This window comes from Microchirus variegatus (genome assembly GCF_963457635.1).
Source record: "Microchirus variegatus genome assembly, chromosome: 8".
Taxonomy (NCBI): domain Eukaryota; kingdom Metazoa; phylum Chordata; class Actinopteri; order Pleuronectiformes; family Soleidae; genus Microchirus; species Microchirus variegatus.
The window spans coordinates 27028005-27051161 of record NC_139809.1 but is presented as its reverse complement, the minus strand read 5'-3'; the positions used below and the strand labels follow the sequence as shown (position 1 = coordinate 27051161).

Genomic DNA, 23157 nt, shown 5'->3' with positions numbered 1-23157 from the left:
TCCTACACTTGTGAAAGCGTTGCCCCGGTATTCTGCCAATCTGCCTATCATTAGGCGGATCAGGTTATTACGCGCTCAGATTCAATCTTCGCTGCTGTCAAAAATGTTCCTGCCTCTGAGCAGAAATGTGCGGTGTGATGATTTATTGAGTGTTGTAATAAGATGAGGGAAAATAGATTTTAAATCAGTCCAGTGTTGCCTTGTTGAAACGTGGCTCTGGCTTGCCTTGTAGATTTCTAAAATAAGAGAGATGGAAAAAAAGAGAACGTGGGACTCTGTGGGAGAAACTGATGATCATGGCATTCAGAGAAAGGAAAAAAAAAATAGATAATTGAGCAAACACTGGGATAGAGCATAAGGGGGTGCAGATTAAGACTATGAATTGCAAATGTGCAGTCGTTCTCATTTTTAAATTAAGATAATTAAGATAGTTAAGTCAAACTTCTGGAAGTGCTATCCTAAAACTGTTGACTCTCTTGGATCCAGCAGTGCTTACTTTTTTCCGAATTAAGTTGTGTAAGTCTTATTAAAATAGACCGCATGCTGCGAGTATCTTCAACTTTTAAAACAAAGCTAAAGAAAAGCTTTGCTGCATCTTCCTTCTGCCACAAACGTCTCTTTGCATGAGGGGCGAGCCACGGAGAAAGAGGAGGAGAAAGCGTTGGGAGTGACTGACAGGTGAATACCTTTCTCCTTTGCTGCATTTTGTACTGGCGTCAGGAAATATCCAAGCTTTTACTGTACAATGATGTTCTACAGTGAGACAGGAGACAGAGCGAGCGCAGAGTCGGTCTCTGTTTACGCTTGTCCACAACGAAGACCTGCTGACACCGGAGCCAGGCTCACTGTCAGACCGTCTGATACTCAACTGAGTGCTGTGAGAGTATGTACTCACACACACACACGCACGCACGCACACACACACACACACGAAGAATGTCCATATAAATGTCTACATAAATGCAATCTACCTTGCACTGTATAGGGCAATGTGCAATTCTCAATGGCATTTTATATTATTGGCACTTTGTAATTGTAATAAAATGTGTTTTATATGGCTGTACTGGACATGGATGCCATGCCACAAAATCATGCAAGATCAAAATATGACAGTGTTATATAATATATATAATATATATAACATGAAAACATTTCTTCTATATATTTTTTTAATATTCTGTTTGCAGAAACATACACAACGTTGGAACATTTTCTGCCTCAGTCCTGTGTGGATTTTATGAGTGAAGTCTGTGGACATTTACCGGGTCATTGCGTGTTATTTGCATGGCGATATAGACCTCGTTTCCTTTTTTTAGTTCTTTGTTTGCGGACGTTATGTTAGAATTTATGTATAAATAACACAAAAATTAGCTTTCTCTGTTTCAGAGGCCAGCAACCACCACTGGTTGATTCCATTATAAGGTCTGGAGAGATGCCAGTCAGTTAAATGTTAGGCAATTAACTTTTCAATATTGTTCATGTCTTACTCATATATACCCTTTTCTGTTTAAAATAAATTCCAGACTATTTTTGAGTCATATATTTTGTCATTGAAGTTGAAGAAGCAATAGAGGTGTTATTGTGTATTAATGTGTGTACATTAGTGTGTGTTTTTGTCTGCCTAGGGACGACAGATGGCTATAAACCAATGGCTACAACCTGTCACATTTACATGTGAATGTTCATGATACAGTGGCGGCTCCTAAAGAAAATTTCAGGGGGGGGGGGCAATTTTTGTCTGATAATGATTAAGGTGACCCGTTCAATACCCAAGGTGCATACAGCAAGACAGTTATCAATTTGTTGTTAGATGATTAACAAGAGTCCAACAAGATGTGTCCGGCAACCACATAAAGACAGGGGCAGCATATTAAGTGACCAAGGATCAAGAGCTTTCACAACCTTTACCTGATACATAATGTGAATGGGAGAATGCTGGGGCGATTCTCCACGTCAATCAAATCGCCCCAAAAGAGGCGGGACCATTTAAAACATGACTTGAATCCGACAATTCTGATTGGACAATGACATATAATATGTCTAGAACACTGATAAAAACATTTGCTGACAGAGAAGGCTTAAAGGAATATTAGTACCAAGGATCTTTGGAAAAAAAATTCTCTTTCTCTTCCTAGTTGGTAGGACATCACCCAAATTGCCCCTATACACCCTCCACCCATTTTCATGAATGTGTTTTGTCCCTATTTTCAAAATATAATGATCTCAAAATAACTTTTTTTGAATTGTTCCACATCCACGCCTACCTTTGTCCGTGCTGCGTCATGTCGATAGCTCTCCTGGCCGGCACAGGTGAGCCTCCATCTGTAACACTGAGGACCTCCATGGACTTCCTCTCTGGTCTCCTCTTACCATGGCGGTTCAACATGGGCGAGTCCACTCGCTTCTTTGGAGGATCTGTGGGAAAAACGACAAAGACAAGCCAATTACCAATTGGACGCAATTGATATGATTAACTTTCTCCAGTTTTGTGCACCGTGTGCAAATGTGTGTGAATATTGAGTGATGTTTGGTGCTGATCGTGTTGACATTTCAAGTAATAGTGAATAAGTAATGGCTTCCTCCAAGACCTTGAACTAATGGCCACTGTATTGACTGTATCGCATTCACTGAAGAGGGAGTCTATTCATCAAAATGTCAGTATCTCACAGCACGCACGCACACACACACACATTACCGTAGTATAAGTCTAAGTAAAGCATATGTCTCTGCTCAGTTTTCTGTGAATGGAAATCTGTGCTTAATTTTCCTGAACAAATATAATGTGTTTGTTAGATGAGTCAATATCTATGGTGCAGCAGCAGACCAGTGGTGCAGTGGGTCATCTTCCAACTGGAAGGTCTGGGTTTGATTCCCTGCTCCACTGATCTACGTGGCCCGAGGCCAGACGCATATAACTGTGAGATGCTCCTGGTGGTGGCTGTGGCTGCATCATGTGACAGATGTTTGAGAGGAAATGTGGCACCACATTGGGTGCATTGTGTGAATGTGTGAGTGAATGAGTGAAAGGCAAAAAAAATCATTACATGTCACATTTTTACATATACATTTTTTTTTTTTCTATTCTATTCTACTCACCAATCTCATTCCGAGGAGGAAGGTTCTGGTCCTCCTGACTTGGATATCTCTCCTTACGGTCCAGCAACAGGAAGTAAATCATCTTTTCCTGGTTGTCACTGCAAGCAGTAGGCAATAAAAATGATCTTAAGACAGCTGGAAATGCTAAATTACTGATGGAATCCTGATTACTGCAGTGTATACATAAGAAAATCCCATTCACATTAATACAATATGTGCAGCAGTAAGAGCTGCACGTGCCTGAGGAAGATATTAAACAGCAAAAACCTTCACTATGATAAATGTCCTAATCTTTTTGGGTGCTACTAAACAGCTTCCAACATTAAAACAAAAGTTTAGTTTTACAGACCATTAAGCTATCATATAATGTTTTGCATATATGCTTTACGATATGCACTCTCTGCATACGCAGCATCTGCAGCACAAAGTTTATGCAAGTATCAAAACATTACGAGTTCAGCCATTTCTTTCGCAGTAAACCAGAAAGAGCCTAATATATTTAGCCTGTAGGCCAACGCTCTCCAATGCAAAAGGCATCCCATAATAAAGACAGATTGGAAAGCAGTAGGAGGCAAAGAGACAAGGACCTGCAACTTCAGCTAAAATGAACTAAGGGAGGGGAGATGGAGACAGCAGATATTCCTCCAGTCCAGCACTATTACGGGTTTGTTCCCAGGAGAAATGAGGGAGAAGGGAAGAGATGGGGAGAACGCTAGGTCCTACAGTAACGCTTATGGAGTGCTAAAGGGAAGAAGCTTGGTAAATGCAACATAGAGGGAAAATAAACAGGAAAGTGAGAAAAATACTTTTTGCAAAATACACGTGCAACTGAGACACAAACAGTAGTAGAATGTTAACAATTAGAAGTGGAAGCAGGTTTCGTGTAAGATCGTTCACTTTGGATGCGAACTAAACAAGGACAACTGTTGACATCACGTACACATCCTTTGCTGCAGTCCACAGGTATCCTCATCTCCTATTATATCTATATTTTTTACCATATTTAACTATTTTATTTTATTCTTCTGATGCTCTTTTGCTCCTCTATTCACTCACTCATCTGAGAGAAGGTCTTTCAGCAGCTTGTTTTTGTCTCTGAAGCAGCCCAGCGAGTGCATGCTGTCCAGTACGTCGGGGTCGATATCGTCTGCAGAGGGAAGGCTGCGGATGGTCACCTTCCTAGGCACAGGCTGCTCTGGCTCTGGTTCATTCTTCCCCCCTCTGGGAATGCAAACATCACAAAATAAATGAGGACAGTGTCAGCCATTTGCTCCTTGCTACCTACAAGCCTTAATTAGTTTGTGCATACAGTATATCTTAATGACAACACATTAAAATGTGTGTCATATGGGGAAACTTGTTTATGTTCTTGTCCTGAAGCTTTCATAGTTACACATTTTCCCGAGGTTTTGTCATTTTGCTTTGAGGTTGACCTGCATCGATTTTCTTCTTATTGATCTTTAAGAAACCAGAGCAACTGATGACCTCAACATTACCTCAAAATGATGCAGGTTTGATCGTAGCAAAAGATAGAAAGTATTGTTTCACTTGCTGACTTCAATTTGCTTAAAAGTTAAACATATCCAAAATAAAAACAATGTAGACACTAAATATTAAAAACATAAAACAGGTCATTGAAAAAACAAAACTGTCAAAATATCAAATGAACGTTTGGAATAAATGTTTTAAGTTTTAGTGCAGATTTACAAAAACAAAAAATGTATAATCTTAGGGTACATAAGTACTAATTGATAGACTATTTAAATATTGTTCAAAAGTGGCTCATCCCTCTAATTTTGTATGTAATCTTCAGAGGAGGAACTGTGGTCATAATGCGAAGTAAGATGAAGACACATGATTAAGCCACAATTCTCTCTCCTCAGCTTGTTTAATAAACATTATTCCAATATTCCTCCTTTCCAGACTATTTACTATTATGTCTGAGTTCTCTCCCAGTGTTTAGGGAGTACACAGACAAGCCTTTAGTCTTTTGGCATTTTAAATAAAACACTTAACTGCACTGGTACAATTTTCTAGGGGATTTCTCTCAGATTCTTGGTATCTGTTACAAATACATTTATCTGTAATATGTGAACTGTGATACTGTGTACACAGCCTGAAATACACATCAGTTTGTGTGAGAAATCTTTTTTAAAATGATTTGCTCCTTCTCCACTGTGAGCTCAAATAAATGTAAGCCAGTATATAAAAACGGAAAAAAGATATGTTTTATTCCAGTACAGATTACTGCACATATGGAAACATACAGATGCCGGCTTATTCTTTATACCTCACCAAAACTAAAACTAGCCTATCTGAAATAAATGTGGTCCTCGCAGTATACTGAGAAACGCAACCATAATGTCAAATCAACAGCTCTCTATACAGCTTCAACAGAGTGTGTGTGCGTGTGTTTGTGTGTGTGTGCGTGCGTGCGTGTGTAAGACTGCATTAGTTTACAGGTTCCTAAAGCTGGCAGTGCAAGTAACTGCTCATGATGACTGAACCTGGTGGATACGGTTTGTTTTAGTGCATCATCTTTTGTGTTTTACAGCGGTTAGTGCAAAGGATTTAGAGCTGTCCTTTCAGTGCCACAGATTGTTAGGAAGCACACCAGCCAATAAAGCAATCAAGCACACAACAGGAGCGGATGGCTTCATTTGAATTTGGATACAAAGAGAAACAGTTGTAGTTTGTGTGATGTGACTAGCCCGCTGCATGCTTCTATAATCACACCACTGTCTAGTTGCTTCTGGAAAAAAGAAAAGCTGCAGTGATTAATTCATGCATTCGTGTATTCAGTCAGTTGCTTGACCAGCAGAGGGAGAAAGTCAGGCATCCTCCTCACTGTTCCCTACATTAGTCTTCTCTCCATGCTCTTTTCTTCAGTCACACACTCTGTTTGTACGCTCTTTCAGCACATCACAGAAAACATAAACCACCAATAATTCATCTTCACTCTTAGGGTGAAAGCAGCTTTTAAATCCTTCCTTTGAGTGAGTTGGTCCCCTTGTAAATGGGAAGATCTGGTGACAGTATATTAATATATGAGGCTATATATATATATATATATATAATGTGTATAAAAATGAACTCTGACATCATATGCAGTGACATGCTGCAAATTCTCTCAAAAGATTTATGTTGGTTGTTAAAGGCGGATACTCTCTGTTATGAAAGTTAAATGGTGGGAACACTAAGGTTAGGTGGGTTCACCCTCCACTACATCGCTGCTCAGCTGACCATATGTGGCACATCCTCTTTCATGGGCTACCAATTTACCCCCACATCCCCGAGAGTGAAGTCATGCCCTACTCAATGGTACTCTCATGTACAGGGCTGGAGCTCAAAGTCGTTTATCATGTGGTAGCTCCCCTCAGGTCTATAAGCCCCTTGTAACACTGTAACAGAGGTGGAGGATGTGACAAGAAGTGTAGGGTTTAAAAGGGAAGAAAGTACTTACATGTACCATGTGTGCTTCTGGATCTGTTCTAACTGTAAACAAAAAAAACATGAGAAAACACAGTCAGTACACATGCCTCATACTTGCTTAGAAACATTTTTATCCCGTTTTGTGCAATGCAAATGAATCACAGGCAAAACAATCATCAGTCAGAGTCTGTGTGTAGAAAAGCCTGTGCAGCGTAGCCTAAGTAAGCCTTGAGATTACTGGATAAATGGAAATGCAACAGGACAATACAGCCAAATTGAACGGTGGAGGTAAATAAATTAGGTCTTCAAATATTTATTCTGCCAACAGGGAGAAAAATATTGGGAAAAATCATACGACAGCAAGCACGGGATAAAAAGAGCGAGGCGATACCAGAGAGCTATAAATGGAGGATATTATCTTCCTCACACACACTGTTGACCCCGCCAAGCCCTCTGGTCTGAAGGAATCTCCCATTCCCACTTTCTTTCCATTTCTCCTGAGGCACATACAGACGGTACAATTTCACCAATCTTATAAGACTATTGGTGTGCGAGACAGATCTAATAAACCTATGTCATCAGGTTTGATGTACGTAGACGCACAAGCAAAAATAAAGGAATAACATGTCATCAATGCAGGTCATCCATCTGTACAGCTAGAAGGGTCAACACATGTTAGTCAAGGTATAATTTCAAGCTACATTCCTATTGGGTGGTTAGTCGTAGGGCTAACCAACCAATAGGATTAGTCGTAACTTATTTGAACCATAAAATGACTAGAAAATGTACTGTGAGCAAGTGGTTTTTGCCAATTTTTCCAAAATAACGTTCAATATCTGGCAGTTATTTACAATTTACTTAACATTTACGTATGTTAAAATAGTGTATTTAAAATAGCGATGCAACGGTATTCGGTATTTTATCGAACCGTTCGGTACACCCTGTTCGGTTCAATACGCAACGGCAAACAGCGGTATTTCGGTACGTTTCAGTCCCTCAAAATGTGTGAAAATACACAATTGCTTGTCTGAGTAGTTTTATATTAAGATATCGAAACCGTACCGATACCGTGGCCCCAAAACCGTGATGCATACCGAACCGTGGGAAAAGTGTACCGTTGCATCCCTAATTTAAAAGAAAACGTGTTATTTTAAAACAGCACACACCATATTTAAAGTAACATTTCTTTGTGTTTTTGTCTCCAAAAACAGGCCAACAAATGTAAAGTATGGCCAGGCATTTTTCGGTACGGCGTCCTGCAACAGCGCAAGTGAAATTACCGTAATAACTTGGAATTTTTGAGATAGCACAAACTGCCGCGTAATTACAGTAATGCAAAATGTGCTTGCGCAAACGTGTCATCTGAGATACAATCGATGTTAAAGAGTTAAAAAGTACAGCGTCTAAAAGGGTAAAACAGAGGCTATGGTCTCTGCTCTCTGCTGGGTCATGTTGAAAGTATCCACATGAATGACCTGCCACAAAGCAGCCTAGAATAAGACTGAAGCCTCTCCAGTTGGTGAAGTTAGATGGAGGCTTTACATTTAAACTACCAGTTTCAGGTTTTACACCACAGATGGCAAAGCCAGGAACATATCTGGGGACTCTCATGTTAGATTAGCTCAACTCAAGTGAAGTGGTGGAGGAGGCATCACAGATGAGCAGCTCAAGAAGTGATCAACCCCGTGTTATTAATGGTACGAGTGAGAATAAATGCCATCATAATATTTGTGTTGGTGTGGGCTGAGGCAAAATCTAATGTATGTAATATTTGTTCGAACTTAATTTCTGTTAATTTGACAGCCTTGGTTAGTAGAGCAGACACATTTTTTAAATGCTGTATTTGGTCTCATGACAGAACTGTTTTGCCACAGCAACGTAGGACAAACCATTTCAACCATGGCCACAGGTCCATCACAATCTATTGTCAGGGACAGCCCAATATTGCACATTTTTGTTTACACGCCTTTTCTCACACAAACACACCGACTGCTCTCGTCATCGCACTTTTATCACCCACACTGCTAACACAGTCCTTCCGCTGAGGAAAAGGAAATGCAGAGTGAAAGAGACACTGTGAGCAAAGGGCAAGAGAGGAAGATGTGTGTGTTAGAATGACTCCACCAGGTTTTAACAGCCCACTGAGGAAAACACCATCAATGTCACTTTGGGGATTTTTTAATTTGTCCCTGCTGTTGTTGTGGAGCAACATAGCAAGTCTAATTATTGTCACTTATTTAGAGGTAGTTCTTCACCATGTGTTCTCATCAATGTCTTGATATGCTCACCCAGCCTTGGCATTGAACTACTCTGATAAATGCCTTAATGTGTGGTGCAGTCACAGAGCAGAGAAGACTACTGACTGTAGGTGATTCTTGTCTGTTTTCACAGAGGTCACAGTATTGACAGAGACACCCTGACTGTCAGATACAGGCCGGTGGGTGACCTACTCTCACTGACTTTTATTGAAGGCCTCGAGGCAAGAGACTGATATCACAGGCGAGCTTGAAAGTGATGTGGTTTGAAATGCTGTATCGCATCAATCAGTCTCTAAATGTGACAGTACCAATTCCAGCTTCTTTAACTCGGGCAGACGTTACTTGCTACTGCAACACAAACGTGGTTGGGTGTGTCTATAGGAGCCGTATATTCAGGTTTGTATCTGGGTGCCGCATGAATTAATTCTCAAGCAACCTTGCATTGATACAAATTAGTTCAAGTCTCAGCATGAGTATGTCTCTTAATCATACACTGTGGCTGTTAATGCAAGCAGGGAAAAAAACATCAGTGGGGGGAAAACAGTTTATTTTAAAGCCCAACTGAGCTGAGTTTTCTATATTATGGTCTATGGTTATATCACGTATCATTATGAATAAGGCAGTCACAAAATTCTATCATAAAAATGAAAAAAAAAGGATGCAGTAAAGTTTATAGCCCCAGCTTAGCGGAGCAGCAGTTACTGTAGATTTCAACAGCCACAGACTGTATATATAAATGTGTACATATTTGTATCATTTAAATGCACAAAACAATAACAAAAGACTTAGTTTGATGGTGGGATCATGGGAATTGTCTCCCTTGGTGGTCACTTAGAGAGAGCTTCAGCTACAGAACACACAGCAAACAGCACTAACAGTCATGATGTATTTGAAACAAATTCAGACATTAAAATGAAAAACACCAGAACACTGGTTTACTAGTAGTACTGAATATTTCCTTTCTCACTCACTGTCACAGAAGTTATATCAGAGACAGGTAAAGAGGATGATGCCATTCAAATGTGATCAAAATTAATCCCTTATCTTGAACTAGAAATATTGATTTCTAACAAAATATATAACATTAGGCTCACCTTTTTTGATATTTTAATGCAAAAATGTTACATGTGTGTGTGAAGCTATAGAAAAACATTACCCTACACCTTGCCAAAATGTAATGATTGACAAAGTCACTGCTTGAAATTAGGTTTCAAATCATGTAAAAAGTCCACATCATTCTCTGCTTTGAAATGCTGGAGTCAAATTCCTTGTATGTGTTCTCATACGTTGCCAATAAAGATGGTTCTGATTCTGATTCTGACACTGCGGTCATAAAGGGATGGACATGGTCAGCAGCAATACTCAGGTAGGCTGTTGCATTCAATCAATGCTCACTTGAAGAAAAGATCCCCCACACATTATACCATCATCACCTACATGAATCTTTAATACACGGCAGAATTTGGATTGCCTAAAGAGTAGTGAAGCCAAGGAGCTTTTTAAATCAGGCTTCACAAATCAGTTATACAGTTTGACCGAGGATATCAGGCTTGAAACGCCCTTTTTCTTTTTTTCCCCATCTTGACCTCCTGTAGTTTCCGATCTCTGCCTGTGTAAGTCAGTATTACTCAGTGAGCAGAGACACAGGGATCTTTGAAGTGCTTCACATCAAGAAGAGATCCAGAGACGCTACACACACACCAAGATTGATTAATGGATGTCTAGAGGGTCACATACGGTCATCATAAAAGAAGAATCTGGTGGTTTCAGTGCATTTGTTGAAGTTAATCACATCTGTGTATGTGTGAATGAGGCCATGCTTTATTTGACACATGCAAAACACTCTTTTACACTTACATCTTTTCATTCCAGCACCCTTGGTAATTTATCTGCACTGTGCCCATGGGGTATTATCAATATGTGAAGTACAGCTCTTTAATATATGAAGTTAGCCAATCCTCCTATTAGCCGGAGATCATGAGGAGGAAGATCGTTCCAGCGATACAGGATGTCTGTGTTTATAACTTACGACTATCCCCCCACTAAAGCCCCTTTCATACTAAGTGTAATGGGGATAACATTGATTTTTAAACCCGGGTTAACAAGTTAAAAAAAATTGACGAACACCAGTGGGAATGGTGTATCAGAGTCTGAGATTTGGCTTTGTGTGTGTACTTGAATGCATCTTCTGGCAAAATCAAATTAATAGAATATGAATGGAAAAGTTTGTTAAAGGGGTCATATTATACACTATTTCTCCAAGTTAACCTAGTTCCCTGGTGTCCTAATGAACATGTCTGTGACATGCTTTGGTCAAAATACCATAAGCATGCAGCACCACAGCAGTTCTATCACCCTGCCAAAACATCCCTGTTCAGAACGCTCGGTTCAGTAGTATCTCTTTAGGTCCACATTAAAAAAAATGAAAACGAAACTAGCCACAGAGGCTACTGAGAGCTAACAGCAATCCCAATGTGCGCGGAAGTCAACATCGTGTGTTTCATCTCCTGTACTTAGACTGAGGACGACCACAAAAAAATATGAGTGATTGATCTTTTTTTCACATTTTACTGACTGATAGGGCCGCCCAAGTCCCAAATATATGGATTTAAATTATTAAAAAGTTGATTTCGCATAATATTACCCCTTTAATATAATGGTGTCATATTAGCCCAACTAAAACTAAACTACAAAAATACATGTAAGTTGTTAGTCTGACTGCATTTTTATTAAATGGAACTTAAAGGTGAAGTAAGTAGTTTATAGTGACATCTAGAGGAGAGGCTTAAATTTACAACAAAGAACTGCTCCTCTGCTCACCCCCTCCCTTCCCTGAGCGATACGGTATCCTCAGCCGGTCAAATGTCGTCCTCGTCTTTCTCCGTGTCAGCAGATGAGGTTCGTGAGGCGAGGGAGAGGGCGAGCTACCGCGGCCGTAGCAGACAAAGCGGAGAGAGTGGAGGCGGGACTTCTGCTACATAATAAAGCGACGCTTGATTTGTTCCCTCGCGTTTGTCGTTACAGGCTCCGGTAGAAACATGGCGTCTCGCTGCTAACAGTGGCAATGCAACTGCAGCGCACGACCATGTTATTTTACATGACTTTTTGAAACACTACAAAAAAGAAACAAAAACTATTATACAGGGACTAGACAATGCAGGAGCACATAATATGTATAAAAAAGTGGATGGCTTCCAGCATGTTGTCCATCTTTTTATACTCCAATAAGGTCAATGTCTAATCAACAGCCAGAGTGCAGAGTCACGGCTGCACTGTCAAAAGATTCACCTGATCACATGAAACCCATAAATACTACACAGTGTCCCTTTAACTCTGGACTCAAAATTAGACTAACACGACCCCTTTAGATGGACTCAAGCCCATCAACCCTGGTTTGACCCAGATGCTAGCACACAGAAGACAAAGAAGACGACAGGGAGACAAACATGGTGAAATCCCAGGTTGGTAACTTTTGAGACCTGTTTGATACTTTATGGAAGTAGGAGGACGACTCAGAGTGGTGCTCAACATGCTAACAACTAGCCACAAGCTAAACCGCCTGATACTAACAAGCGGAAATGGGAACATATCGCCACCTAGTGAAGTGGAGGCAGAGACACTCCATTCAATAAATGGATTCCCCGTTAGTGCTTGTACACTGGGGATTAGACAGCGAAATTGAAAACTGTGTGTGGAAACTTATTTACTGAAATACGGCAAGTAGTTATGGTCTGACTGCCCTATCGATCTGACTCAGCAAACAACTCTCACCATTTTTAAAAGTAATCCCGAGTAAAAAAAAAAAAAAAAAAAATGTCTTTCCCACCCTCAAGTGGCCTGTCTACATCCAAGACACAACTAAACTCGGAGAATGCTCAATCTCGCAGAGCTGTTTGACATTCTGTAAGGTTACAACATATCCCCCAAGCTCCATTTGGAGTGCTCACACCTGGGGGGGGGGGGGAACAGGAAGCATATTCTATTCCCTCCCAGCAGTTCTGTCCCTGTGTAACGTTTTGCCAAGGACAGCGCTGGAGGCTGGTGGACATATCTAGGGGGATGTCAGGGTGACCTGTCCTCGTCAAATTGAGAAAACGGAAAACACAGCATACATTGTATGTACAGCATACCAACGAGGTGCGGCCCAAATAGTTGTTTAAACACTTCTGAGGCTGCGTGTTTCTTTGAAAATTATGCTTTCAGGATAAAATTGGTCTGCTATCAGATAAGCATTTTGGTTACATATGAGAGTCTGCTGTCCATAATAACACATTTGGAAATGTACATGGCCATTCAGATATAATGGGCATGTACACACTGGAGAAGATGATTCTCTTCTCTGCAGGTGTTTGAGCATCTTCAGAAATTTCTACTAACGATAAACAACGATGTAATAATAACAATTACAATAATAAAAATGAAAAAAACGAACAAATTCTGTGTTACTTGATTTGTCAATCACGTATATATTCTTTGTTGTTCCCATAGGGAAATGCAGGAACAGTAAATGTTGCCATGTTTGTTGTTCTACAGTATAAAAGAAACAGATTATACTCCCTGGGTATAAAGGGAGATAATCTGGGCAACTATCACTATTGTACCTGCAACTGTCCAGACTAAAATGTAGCCCAGGACATTTTTTAAACACTAATTAATATCAGAATACTGTGGGAAGGAGGCAAATCCAGTTCAGAACATGTTCGTTTTTGAACAAAAACTGAGTCGAGTTGATGCAGCCTGAAGGGCCTCTTCTCAGGGTTGCCATCTTCCCTGCAAATGACCACCTCATCCTTTGTATAATTTTGTTTGTTTACTAGCATGATGAATAATTCTATGAGTCAGAATGTCATTCTAACACTGTGAACAATAAGCTCACTTGTGGGGAATTAGAGGTAGCATGAGGACATTTGCTTACTGGCAAGTCAGTTTTGTTAACACTGTACTGATCAACAAAGAATCCTGGATTCTGGAGTCTAAAAAGGGCACGTACATACAGCATGCACATCAGGTGTGCATGCAGCTACACAAACTTACAAGCATACATCTGTGCATTCTGAAAGTGAAATACAGGAGAAGTACAAAAGGCAACTATTTCTGTGAAGTGTAAAGTCATTATTCACACTTCTTTTTGTCTGGCTCTTTCCTTCTCTGTACCGACTCTCTGCCCTTCGTACCCCTGTGCTCTCACACAGCCTCCTCTCCAAGGTGATCACTCGCTGTATAGAAAGTGCCTTACACTGTGACGAGCACACTAAATAGAGCGGAGGGAATGTACACAAACAGCCGTCCTCTGTCGAATTCACACCGTGTATGTGAGGACTCAAGAACTCAAACAGAGCTGGGGATGAGGAAAACATTGGGAAACACAAGGGAGGACAGAAACAAACACACAAAATGACAATGGTTGTTTTTCAGTGCCGAGTTGATATTATCCACTTTAGTGGATGTTTGTCTCTGCCGTCTTGTTCTCTCCTTGAAGCAGTACAAGTTTTCCCAGCTTGAATTTGCAAAAGAACGATTCTGCTCTTAAACTTGATGTGTTTTTTTGTGTGTTTTTTAATTTGTTGCTTGAATACTGTCTCAAATAATATCTATGCTGATTTAACACACACACTCTCACACACACACACACATAGGGGAAGCCTTTTAAAGCATTTTTAAACAGTTTTGAACCTGCCTGCAGGGGTTCATTTCCCATTCAGCCAAGTCTAGTTCCTCAACATCAAACCTAGGATATAATCCTTCTTCTATGGGCCTCGTCTGGAAGTTATCTCCAATGTTACTTTAATATCAAAAATTCTCTTTATTGGGTATAAGGAGCTAAGCTAAAACCACGACCACACACATACTAGCAGGATATGAACATTCTAAACAGCTATGGGTGTAAAAATGAATTGATATGAAATGGTAATCGGCTATAAAGATGCAATAAACATCAATAAGAAACACTATCTATCCAAATGCACTATGAATCAGTCAATATTCCACCTTTTAATGTTGTGAATCGCTCGCAAATTCTCACGAGATTTACTCTTCAGGCGATTCACTTGCAAGACGTCATGTCGATCTGTATCTCACTGTTGTGTTATTATTATTCTCAAGTTAAAATGATGCAGTTGAACCTCTCGAAACATCACATCGCAAATGAGAAGATCGATGTCTGAAATGCTACTTTATCATAATATCACGGGCATAGGTACGACAGACAGACTTTACTTTATATTAATAATGACAGAAATGTTTGCTCAGGCATTAAGTTTCATTATATTTGTCTAAATGTGATAAAGTAAACATAAGAGCAGGGTTTTAGCTGTGAATCTGAAGAAATTAAATGAAAAAAACATTGAATTCTCTGCTCAGCAATTGGTATATTCTATCTTGGAACTGAAAATAACACAGAGAGTATTGTATTGCATTGAATCATATCAGACTGTATTTAATCAATAATAATAAAAAAAATGTCTCTTCCCTGAATTGTATGGGGGGGGGGGGGGGGTATACACACCTCTAACAACAGCGTATCCTCCAATATCTTAATTGAACTCACCGTTAGTCTTTTGGTGGCATCCACTTCAATCATGCCCCGGAGAAGATTCTGACAGTCTGGAGGGATGAAGTGTGGCATGTGAAACACTCCCAACTTCACCTTTTCCAGAAGATTTCTCAGGTTGTCATCATCAAATGGCAGGGCACCCTGAAGAGAAAAGGGCAGGAAGAAGAGATTGACAAAAGGGAGAGAGAAAGAAATTGGAAATGGTAAGTGTGCGCTGAATGTGTAGGAACCAAAATGTACGTAGAGAGGACGCATTGTGCACTGAAGTTTTAATGGCAGCATTAGAACAGAAACCGACTTTACACGATTGAGAGGAGAAAAGAAAATAGGTATATAAATGAAAAACAGGGCTTTGGAAGAAGAATCAAAAGAGTCTTAATCCTGCCTGACTTAAAGAATAAGCTCACTTTCTCAACTTGCTCAACTTTGAAATGACTGCATTCTGCCCAGAGCTGTGATGCAAAATAAATAATAAACAGCAGTAAGCTCAAAAAAATTCCTTTTCTAATAATTACCCTGCTTTCGCATTTACCTCGTTCATTTAGCGCTCTCTCATCAGAGTCATTTATCAGAGCGAGCCGACACCTCACAGATGTGACTGTGTGATGAATGACAAACCCCAACAGACGACAAGATGGAGAGGGAAAGAAGGAGGAAAAGGGGTGAGAGAGACGGGAAGAAAAGCGGAGAAATGAAGAGAGACAGAGGGGGGGGGAAAGGGGGAGGTTTGTATAACAGATGATCTAAGTGCAGTCCAACTGATAGGGAGTATATACAACAAATGGTTATCTCGTTGCCAAACAGCAAGCACAAAAATGTAGAATATGGAACAATGACAGCAGAAAAAAAAACTTTTGTTTGGAGCGAGAGAAGCAAGGCCACACTGGAAATAACAGAAAACATCAGGTTTACACAATACATGAGTATCAGCGAGACTCTCCTTCACAAAAGTAAACTCATGTATGAGACAGACAGAGATGGAGTGAGGGAGAAAGCGGCAAAAACAAAGACAAAGTGCACAAGGCCTGTGGCCATAAAGCTGCCTTGTCTGTGTGGGTATTTATTTGGGGCTTCTATTGTTTCAGTTTGTCTGGATAAATTATTCATGGAGCAAGAGTGTGTGGGAAACTACAGGTACAGCTGTTGATGAGACAAAGCTTCAGGGCGGCATTGGCTGGGAAACCGCAGCTGGAGAATACACCTGATTATGGGTAGTGCTGTGTGTGGATGCAGGATCATTAATAAAAAAAAAAAAAGATGCTTCTTCTCTCAGATCTTCTGGTGTGCAAGAAACCAGCTTGAGGGCATCTCTGGAGCATATTTTTCGGGTACAACCTCCTAAATGATAGTATTTAATTCCCCCACACATACAGATTGAGTTTGGGGGTCTATGATGGCTTCCAGCATGTTGTCCATCTTTTTATACTCCAATAAGGTCAATGTCTAATCAGCAGTCAGAGTGCAGAGTCATGGCTGCCCTGTCAAAAGATTCACCTGATCACAGTTGTAATAAAGGGATGCCAACATTATGGAAAAATCAAATGGGATGCTCCGATCTCCATCTCAAGTATCAGATCAAGGACTGGCAATACCCAAAATTACCGCACCTCAATGTTATTTATTAATGGTGATCAGGTCCTTCATGAAGTTCAGCTGTAGACTAGAGCTGAAACGATAAATCGATTATTAATCGATTACTAAATTAATCGCTAAACTATTTTGATAATCGATTAATCGGTTTGAAGCTTTTTTCATGATTAAAACAAGATTTCTGATTGCTTTAGCTTCTTAAATGTGAATATTTTCTTAGTCTTTGCTCCACATATACAAAGAAATCATTAAAACTGAATCATTTTGGTTTGTGGACAAAACAAGAGCAAAATCAGTCTCCACCAGTAAGTAAAGAAGAAGCTGACACTCACCACCAACAGGGCAAAAAGAATGACCCCACAGCTCCAGACGTCCGCTTTCCTTCCGTCATATTTTTCCCCCTGAGAAGAAGGGAGTGTTGAAGCGTCAGTGGGTTTAGAAAGAGAGAGAGTGTGTTTCTATTGGCTAAACTTATATGGACCACGCTAGGATATTGGCAGGGACTCAGGGAACAATGCAATTAAAATATCTGAAATTGCCCCCGAAGTTTGCACAAAGCAGGATTTTAATGCCCCTCCAAAAAATTACTTTTTTTTAGAATTAACTTTTGCAAATCCTGAGTCAAAGATTATCAGTTCGGGATCCGTAGAACACACAACTCGTGACCGTGTCAAGTTGGCAAATATATAATAATCCATACTGATCCTCCACTGTATCCTTTTAACTGTTATGGTAGTGCAGTTGGCATTACATTTGTGGTATTTAAAAGGTATTACATTTGATTTGTAATACCCCCTGACAGTACCCGGATAGAGGGCACAAGGTATTTCCCAACATTTGATAAAATTGCCTTGGAAAAATGATCCAAAAATTCACCATAACATGTTACAGAGGGTCAAATAAAGGTCCTGGAGGTGGTCTATAAAAAATAATGCTAGTGGAGCAGAAATAATGTTATGATTCTGTAAAAAATGACTTACCCGAATGACCTCTGGACACGCGTAGTGTGGTGATCTGCGAAAAAGAGAAAAAAAAGTTCAGCCATTGAATGAAATAGGCTATTTTAAAGTGCTTTTTACTGTACTACAATGTAAAACAGAGTTATATGATGATGACATAATATAGAAATATTATTATATTATAGAAATGTGAAGAGAACAATGTAGGCAGACAATAAATGTCTCAAGTGAACATAGATCAAAATGTGCTTTGGGAGTTTAGATATCCGGAGGGTGTTTGAATGTCCTACTGCTTGCTCACTCAAGGGCATCCTCTCACAGCAGACAGTGAACAGACCCACTAATCTTTACGGCACCTGGATGGGCTGACAGTAAACCCAATGACTAGATTGACACATCAATATCGTATGAAGATTTATGAAGCCACTGCACAATGGCTGCTCCAGAAGCCAATGGCTGTGAATGAGAGTAGCAGCTGTGAAATGACTTGTTTTTTTTCTTGTGTTTGAAGTTGCCTGATTAGCAAATTCAGGATCCTGATATATATGCAGTGCAGTGAGATAAACATCAAGCTATACTACTAATAATAATAATAATAATGAAAGAAGAAATAAATCAAACTTAATCTCCAGCATGGCAGCATACAGAAAGCAAAAACATGTACCCGTCTCCCCACACCGCTCTTGTGATAAGTCTTCCACCTCTTTCTCTCCCTCATCTTTATTTACGAGCAGTATATTTGGCTCTACAGTAATGAGAGACAATCTGAACTCTGTAAACATGCCGCCCATTAGCTTGACTGTTGTCGAGGTGCATTCCGAAAAACCAGCGCTGATGACCTCGCTTCACGAGGCTGTCAAAATACCGGCCGATAACTAACACTGCCACCGTGTCAACGGAGGGAGTTCAAAAGCGAGCCTATGCAAATACGGCCCCTCCTGATTGCACGTGTCATAGTGCATTATGCAGATGAGCGAGAGAGAAAAAAAACGAACAAAAACCGAGCCTGAGATTTGCACCAGTTATGTCTCATGAGAGCACGAGCCAGAGCTGAAACCAGAGTGAATATAAACTCATTATTTGCAGAGGCTTCAGGTGGCAAACATGGGGTGAAGGTAAACACTGAAATACAGTGGTCTCAGCTCTCTGCTTTGAGCTGAATTCTAATTTGTCAATCTAAGAACGCTCAGGGAAATCAGTCAGCAATGTCACCGACAAAATATAGTGAATTATACAGAGAGAAAATTGTTGCTTTTAAACTTTTAAATAAAGGTCATTTGAATACAGTATGTCTTTGTTCACAACATCAAAATGCAGGTCTCATATAAAAGCCCAAGTAAAGCTGAAAACCTAGGTTTTATGTGACAGACCAGGAGCCACTTCCCTCTGACCAGAGTGAAAAATGCAGTCATTTGAAGAACAGTCGTGCGTAGGTTGACATAAAATCCGTCTTTTCTTGTTGCTTGCTGAAGCACATTCACGCCCTCTCAACTCCACACAGCTAAGACATAAATATCACATAAATAACATTGACAGACAGCGCAATATTAGGCTGCATTCTGCAAGCAACAAAGAACAGTAGAGTGTAGAGGGATAAAATGCAGCTGTGAGTGGTTTACCTGAGAGCATTTAATGACATTCTTAACAAGTAATAAAGACACGTTGAAAGGGAAGTCTTTATCTACTCCAAAGACCTTGTCATGACTGGACTATTACTTGAAACAAACCTTCTTAAAGTTTGGTTTCTTCTCACCGTAGCTCATCTATGCATGCACCAGAAATGACATAATCACAGCGTAAGTGGTGTAACACTTGGACTTTTTTAACTACAAGGGAGCTGCCTGCAAAGTGCACACGAGAGTACTGTCCGAGCAGACATGACTGTATAAGAAGCTCGATAAGACCACAGAGACAATCACATAGTTCTGGATTTCTGAAGCTTTTATGACTTAATCAACAAGGTCACCCAGGGAAGAAGTCACATTTAAGCTGTATCAGACACTGCCTAAATCCGTCTTTTCCTACTAAACTATTAGATGTGTGAAGACAAAACTGAAAATGTGTAAATAAAAGTTTCACTGCTTTTGCTTTTCTGTCTGAATCAGCATTAGATTCTCCTCCATCATTTTATCTCCAGCTGTGACAGACTTTGCAAGCATCGTCATGAACTTCTGTGGCATGACATGAAAAAGAAAGAGCAGCATCAGCTCATCATACTAAGGAGATCTCCGTAAAAATTTGTCTTTTTGAACAGAATGTGTGTGACCACTCGGTGCATACAAGAAAAATGTCCTTTTATCAATCAGCGCTGATGAACTTGCACGAGTTGATGCAGTCAGAGACAAATTATGTGCACTTTCCTGAACTACGCATGAAGATATGTACTCAGTCATCAATGCCCCTGCTCATCTACACAGATGTATGTCTGCACGTATTTATTATGTATGTTCTCCGAGGCTGCCCCTACTCTACCTGAGGCGAGCCTCATCTTCACTCGGCTCCATTACCCACGGCAAATGTAATACATTTCTGTCAGACTGCTGCACGGTGAGAGAGGGGGTGGAGGGGGTAGATAAATGCATTTAATTAAAAAGTGTCATATCTACACTTAGAGATAGGACAGTCGGTAGAGCATGAATAATCAATAACCACACACAGAGTGTACGGTACATTCACATTTACAGGAAATGGCAACACAAACGGACCATACAAGTTGTTGTGAGACTAGAACCCCAAGCAAGGCTGGACATGGCGATGGCGCTGAGAGTGGAATGAAAACAACTACTTTCCTTGTGTGCAGTGTATGTGTGTAACTCAAAGACATAAAGTACATGAACAAGGAGGTACACTGCACCAGGATCAGCAGAATCACCCAGAGTGGAATAAAAATACAATGAAATAAAATAAATGGTTGGATTTACAAAATACTGCAAAAATCTGAATAAGAGCTGACCCCATTGTATGGACTTTCTAGGAAAAGAAAAAACTTCAATGTGGTCATGACGGCAACAGAATCAGTCAAGCACATTTTACCTGCACCTCTATGTGCTTCAGTCCTTTGGTCGGATGAGTCATAAGAGTTTAACCACTGTGCTGCTATTGGAAAGAATTATGCTTTCATGCACATGGTTATATAAAAATGTGTCCATGTAAAGTGCCTTGGGATTATGCTGTGATTAGGCACTTTAAAAAGTGAAATTCAATTAAATACACATTAAAGAGTAATGGAGTCTGAGATAAGCTCAGAGACAACCGCCATAAGCGAGGACAAAAGAGTTTTCGAGACCGGGGGGATGAATGAAGCCTTACCAGTGTCCGATGTGCATGTGTGTTTGTAGAGTTTGTGTATTAAAATGTGTGTTCGTAATTGCAGCTGGAGCTGATGTGGAGGTATAATCTGGGCAAAATCAGGTCTGAGCTGGGGACAGATGTCACAGTCCCTGCTAAAGCCCAATTTATACTCCTGCGTAAAGTGCTCTGCGTAGGTTACGTAGAGCCCTCTGTGTCGTCTCTGACTGCACAAAATATTTTTTTAAGTGTCCGTCACTCCATCAAGGGACAACGGAGACGGCAAGAGCTGCGATTGGTCCTCATGACAGGCCGAGCGAAGCTGCTCTGTGCCGGCTCACAGTGCGCACCGAGCGTCCACAGAGGCGGAGCTGATCACCGCTGACAACGTCACTGCCAAACTATAAATACGTCATATCTTAATACACAAACTACATGTTAAGACTCTTAATGGCCAATTTCTTGCCTCAAATTATCTTAAAACTGGGTTCCGGGACACAGAAAAGTGAGAAACGGCCACTGTTTCAACAACAACAGTCTTTCTCTCTCTTTCTCTCTCAGACGCCATTGCTCACTGTAGCCAAATGCACAACAACCTTGCGCAGCGACCCCTACTGATCGGGCGGGAAATTGCAGCGCGTATCCGTCACCACGACGCAGAAGTATGAAGGCTGGAGGGGTCTCGGTGGTTAACGCATTACGCAGTTGGAGAAGTATAATGTGGCCTTAACTCCCAACAATGAGCACAATGTCTATCCACAGCAGAAAGACTCTTCCTAGGCCATAGATATTATGTTAATTCATATTCTATACATGTATCAAATTGGGTTGTAATGGTATTGTTTCACTACATTAACACAAAAGATTCCTGATAGTGTTGTGGACATCTGACAGTACAAAAATTGTAGCTTCATTTCAGCTGCAATTGAAAAGAGCGAAGAGAAGTGAGAACTATAGAGACCACTCCCATGAGTCCCATGCATACCCATTGTCCTTTGCTCTTCACCCACTGTCACTTGCCTCTTTCATCCTGCTACACAAGGATGGAAAATATAATATTTCTTCTTGTAAACTGGTTATGGTAGATCCTGTTTAAATACTGAGATTTTAGTGAAATGTGAATTTAATGTGAGAAAGAGAGATATGAAACTCTTGAGAATACGTTTCAGTCCCGCAGTAAAAACTCTTGTTCATCCATGACCCCAAAGATGCGGTACAACCTGGACGGGTTGCCAGTCCGTCACAAGGCCAACACAACACATGAAGACAAACAATCACTCACTCACTCGCACAAACACATGGCCGATTCACCTCTGAGGGAGAAAACTGGAGTACAAGGAGAAAACCCACTCACAGAGGGAGAACATGTGATTGTGGCTGCCAGTTATTATAAAATTCAGAGTCTGATATGAGGAGATGGAGAGTGGTAATGAGTGGTCATGGCCCTGTTCACAGCCAGACAGCACAGACACTGTGTGAGAAACTCCAACTGTCTCTCCTCATGAGATCAATGCAGCATGATAAAAGAGGCTTTCAGAGTACACTTTGCAGAGGCCTTGATAGCTCCATGTCTTTAACCTGACTTCCATTAAAATATATTACACATTCTAACAATTTTATATATATATATATATATATATATATATATATATATATATGTAACTGGTCTTAATTTTTCCGGTTCACTCTGCGTTGTGTTCGGGGGGGAAATGAAGACCAGGATGCAAATGTATGGTCTCTCGAAAGGCTCTGTATTATTTGGCATCAAAACATGCAGTCATTCATCTGCTGTGTCATTCTGTAAATCTGTAATTAAATGAGGAACTCGTCAGAAGCATGCAGGACATTCTCTCATCCACATGCACACGCACACCCGAACTCACGTTCGTACAGGCTGCGTGAAGTTGACCCCCCACCCCCAATAAAACCATTTCAAAATACTTTTCGTTAGTGCTTTTTTAGTTTTTGAGATATTAACATG

At 40.4% G+C, this 23157-nt stretch overlaps 1 protein-coding gene across 1 annotated transcript in view; it reads right to left on the bottom strand.

Moving 5' to 3' along the window:
• The window catches only part of brsk2a (BR serine/threonine kinase 2a), a gene marked incomplete at both ends in the record, with an annotated part of 224468 nt that overhangs the window by 27060 nt on the left and 174251 nt on the right, over positions 1–23157 (bottom strand). The window contains 9 exon segments of the mRNA XM_083893512.1: positions 687–721; positions 723–753; positions 2265–2415; positions 3097–3194; positions 4153–4317; positions 6560–6591; positions 15334–15480; positions 17262–17330; positions 17910–17943. Coding sequence (XP_083749638.1) covers positions 687–721; positions 723–753; positions 2265–2415; positions 3097–3194; positions 4153–4317; positions 6560–6591; positions 15334–15480; positions 17262–17330; positions 17910–17943 — 762 coding nt within the window.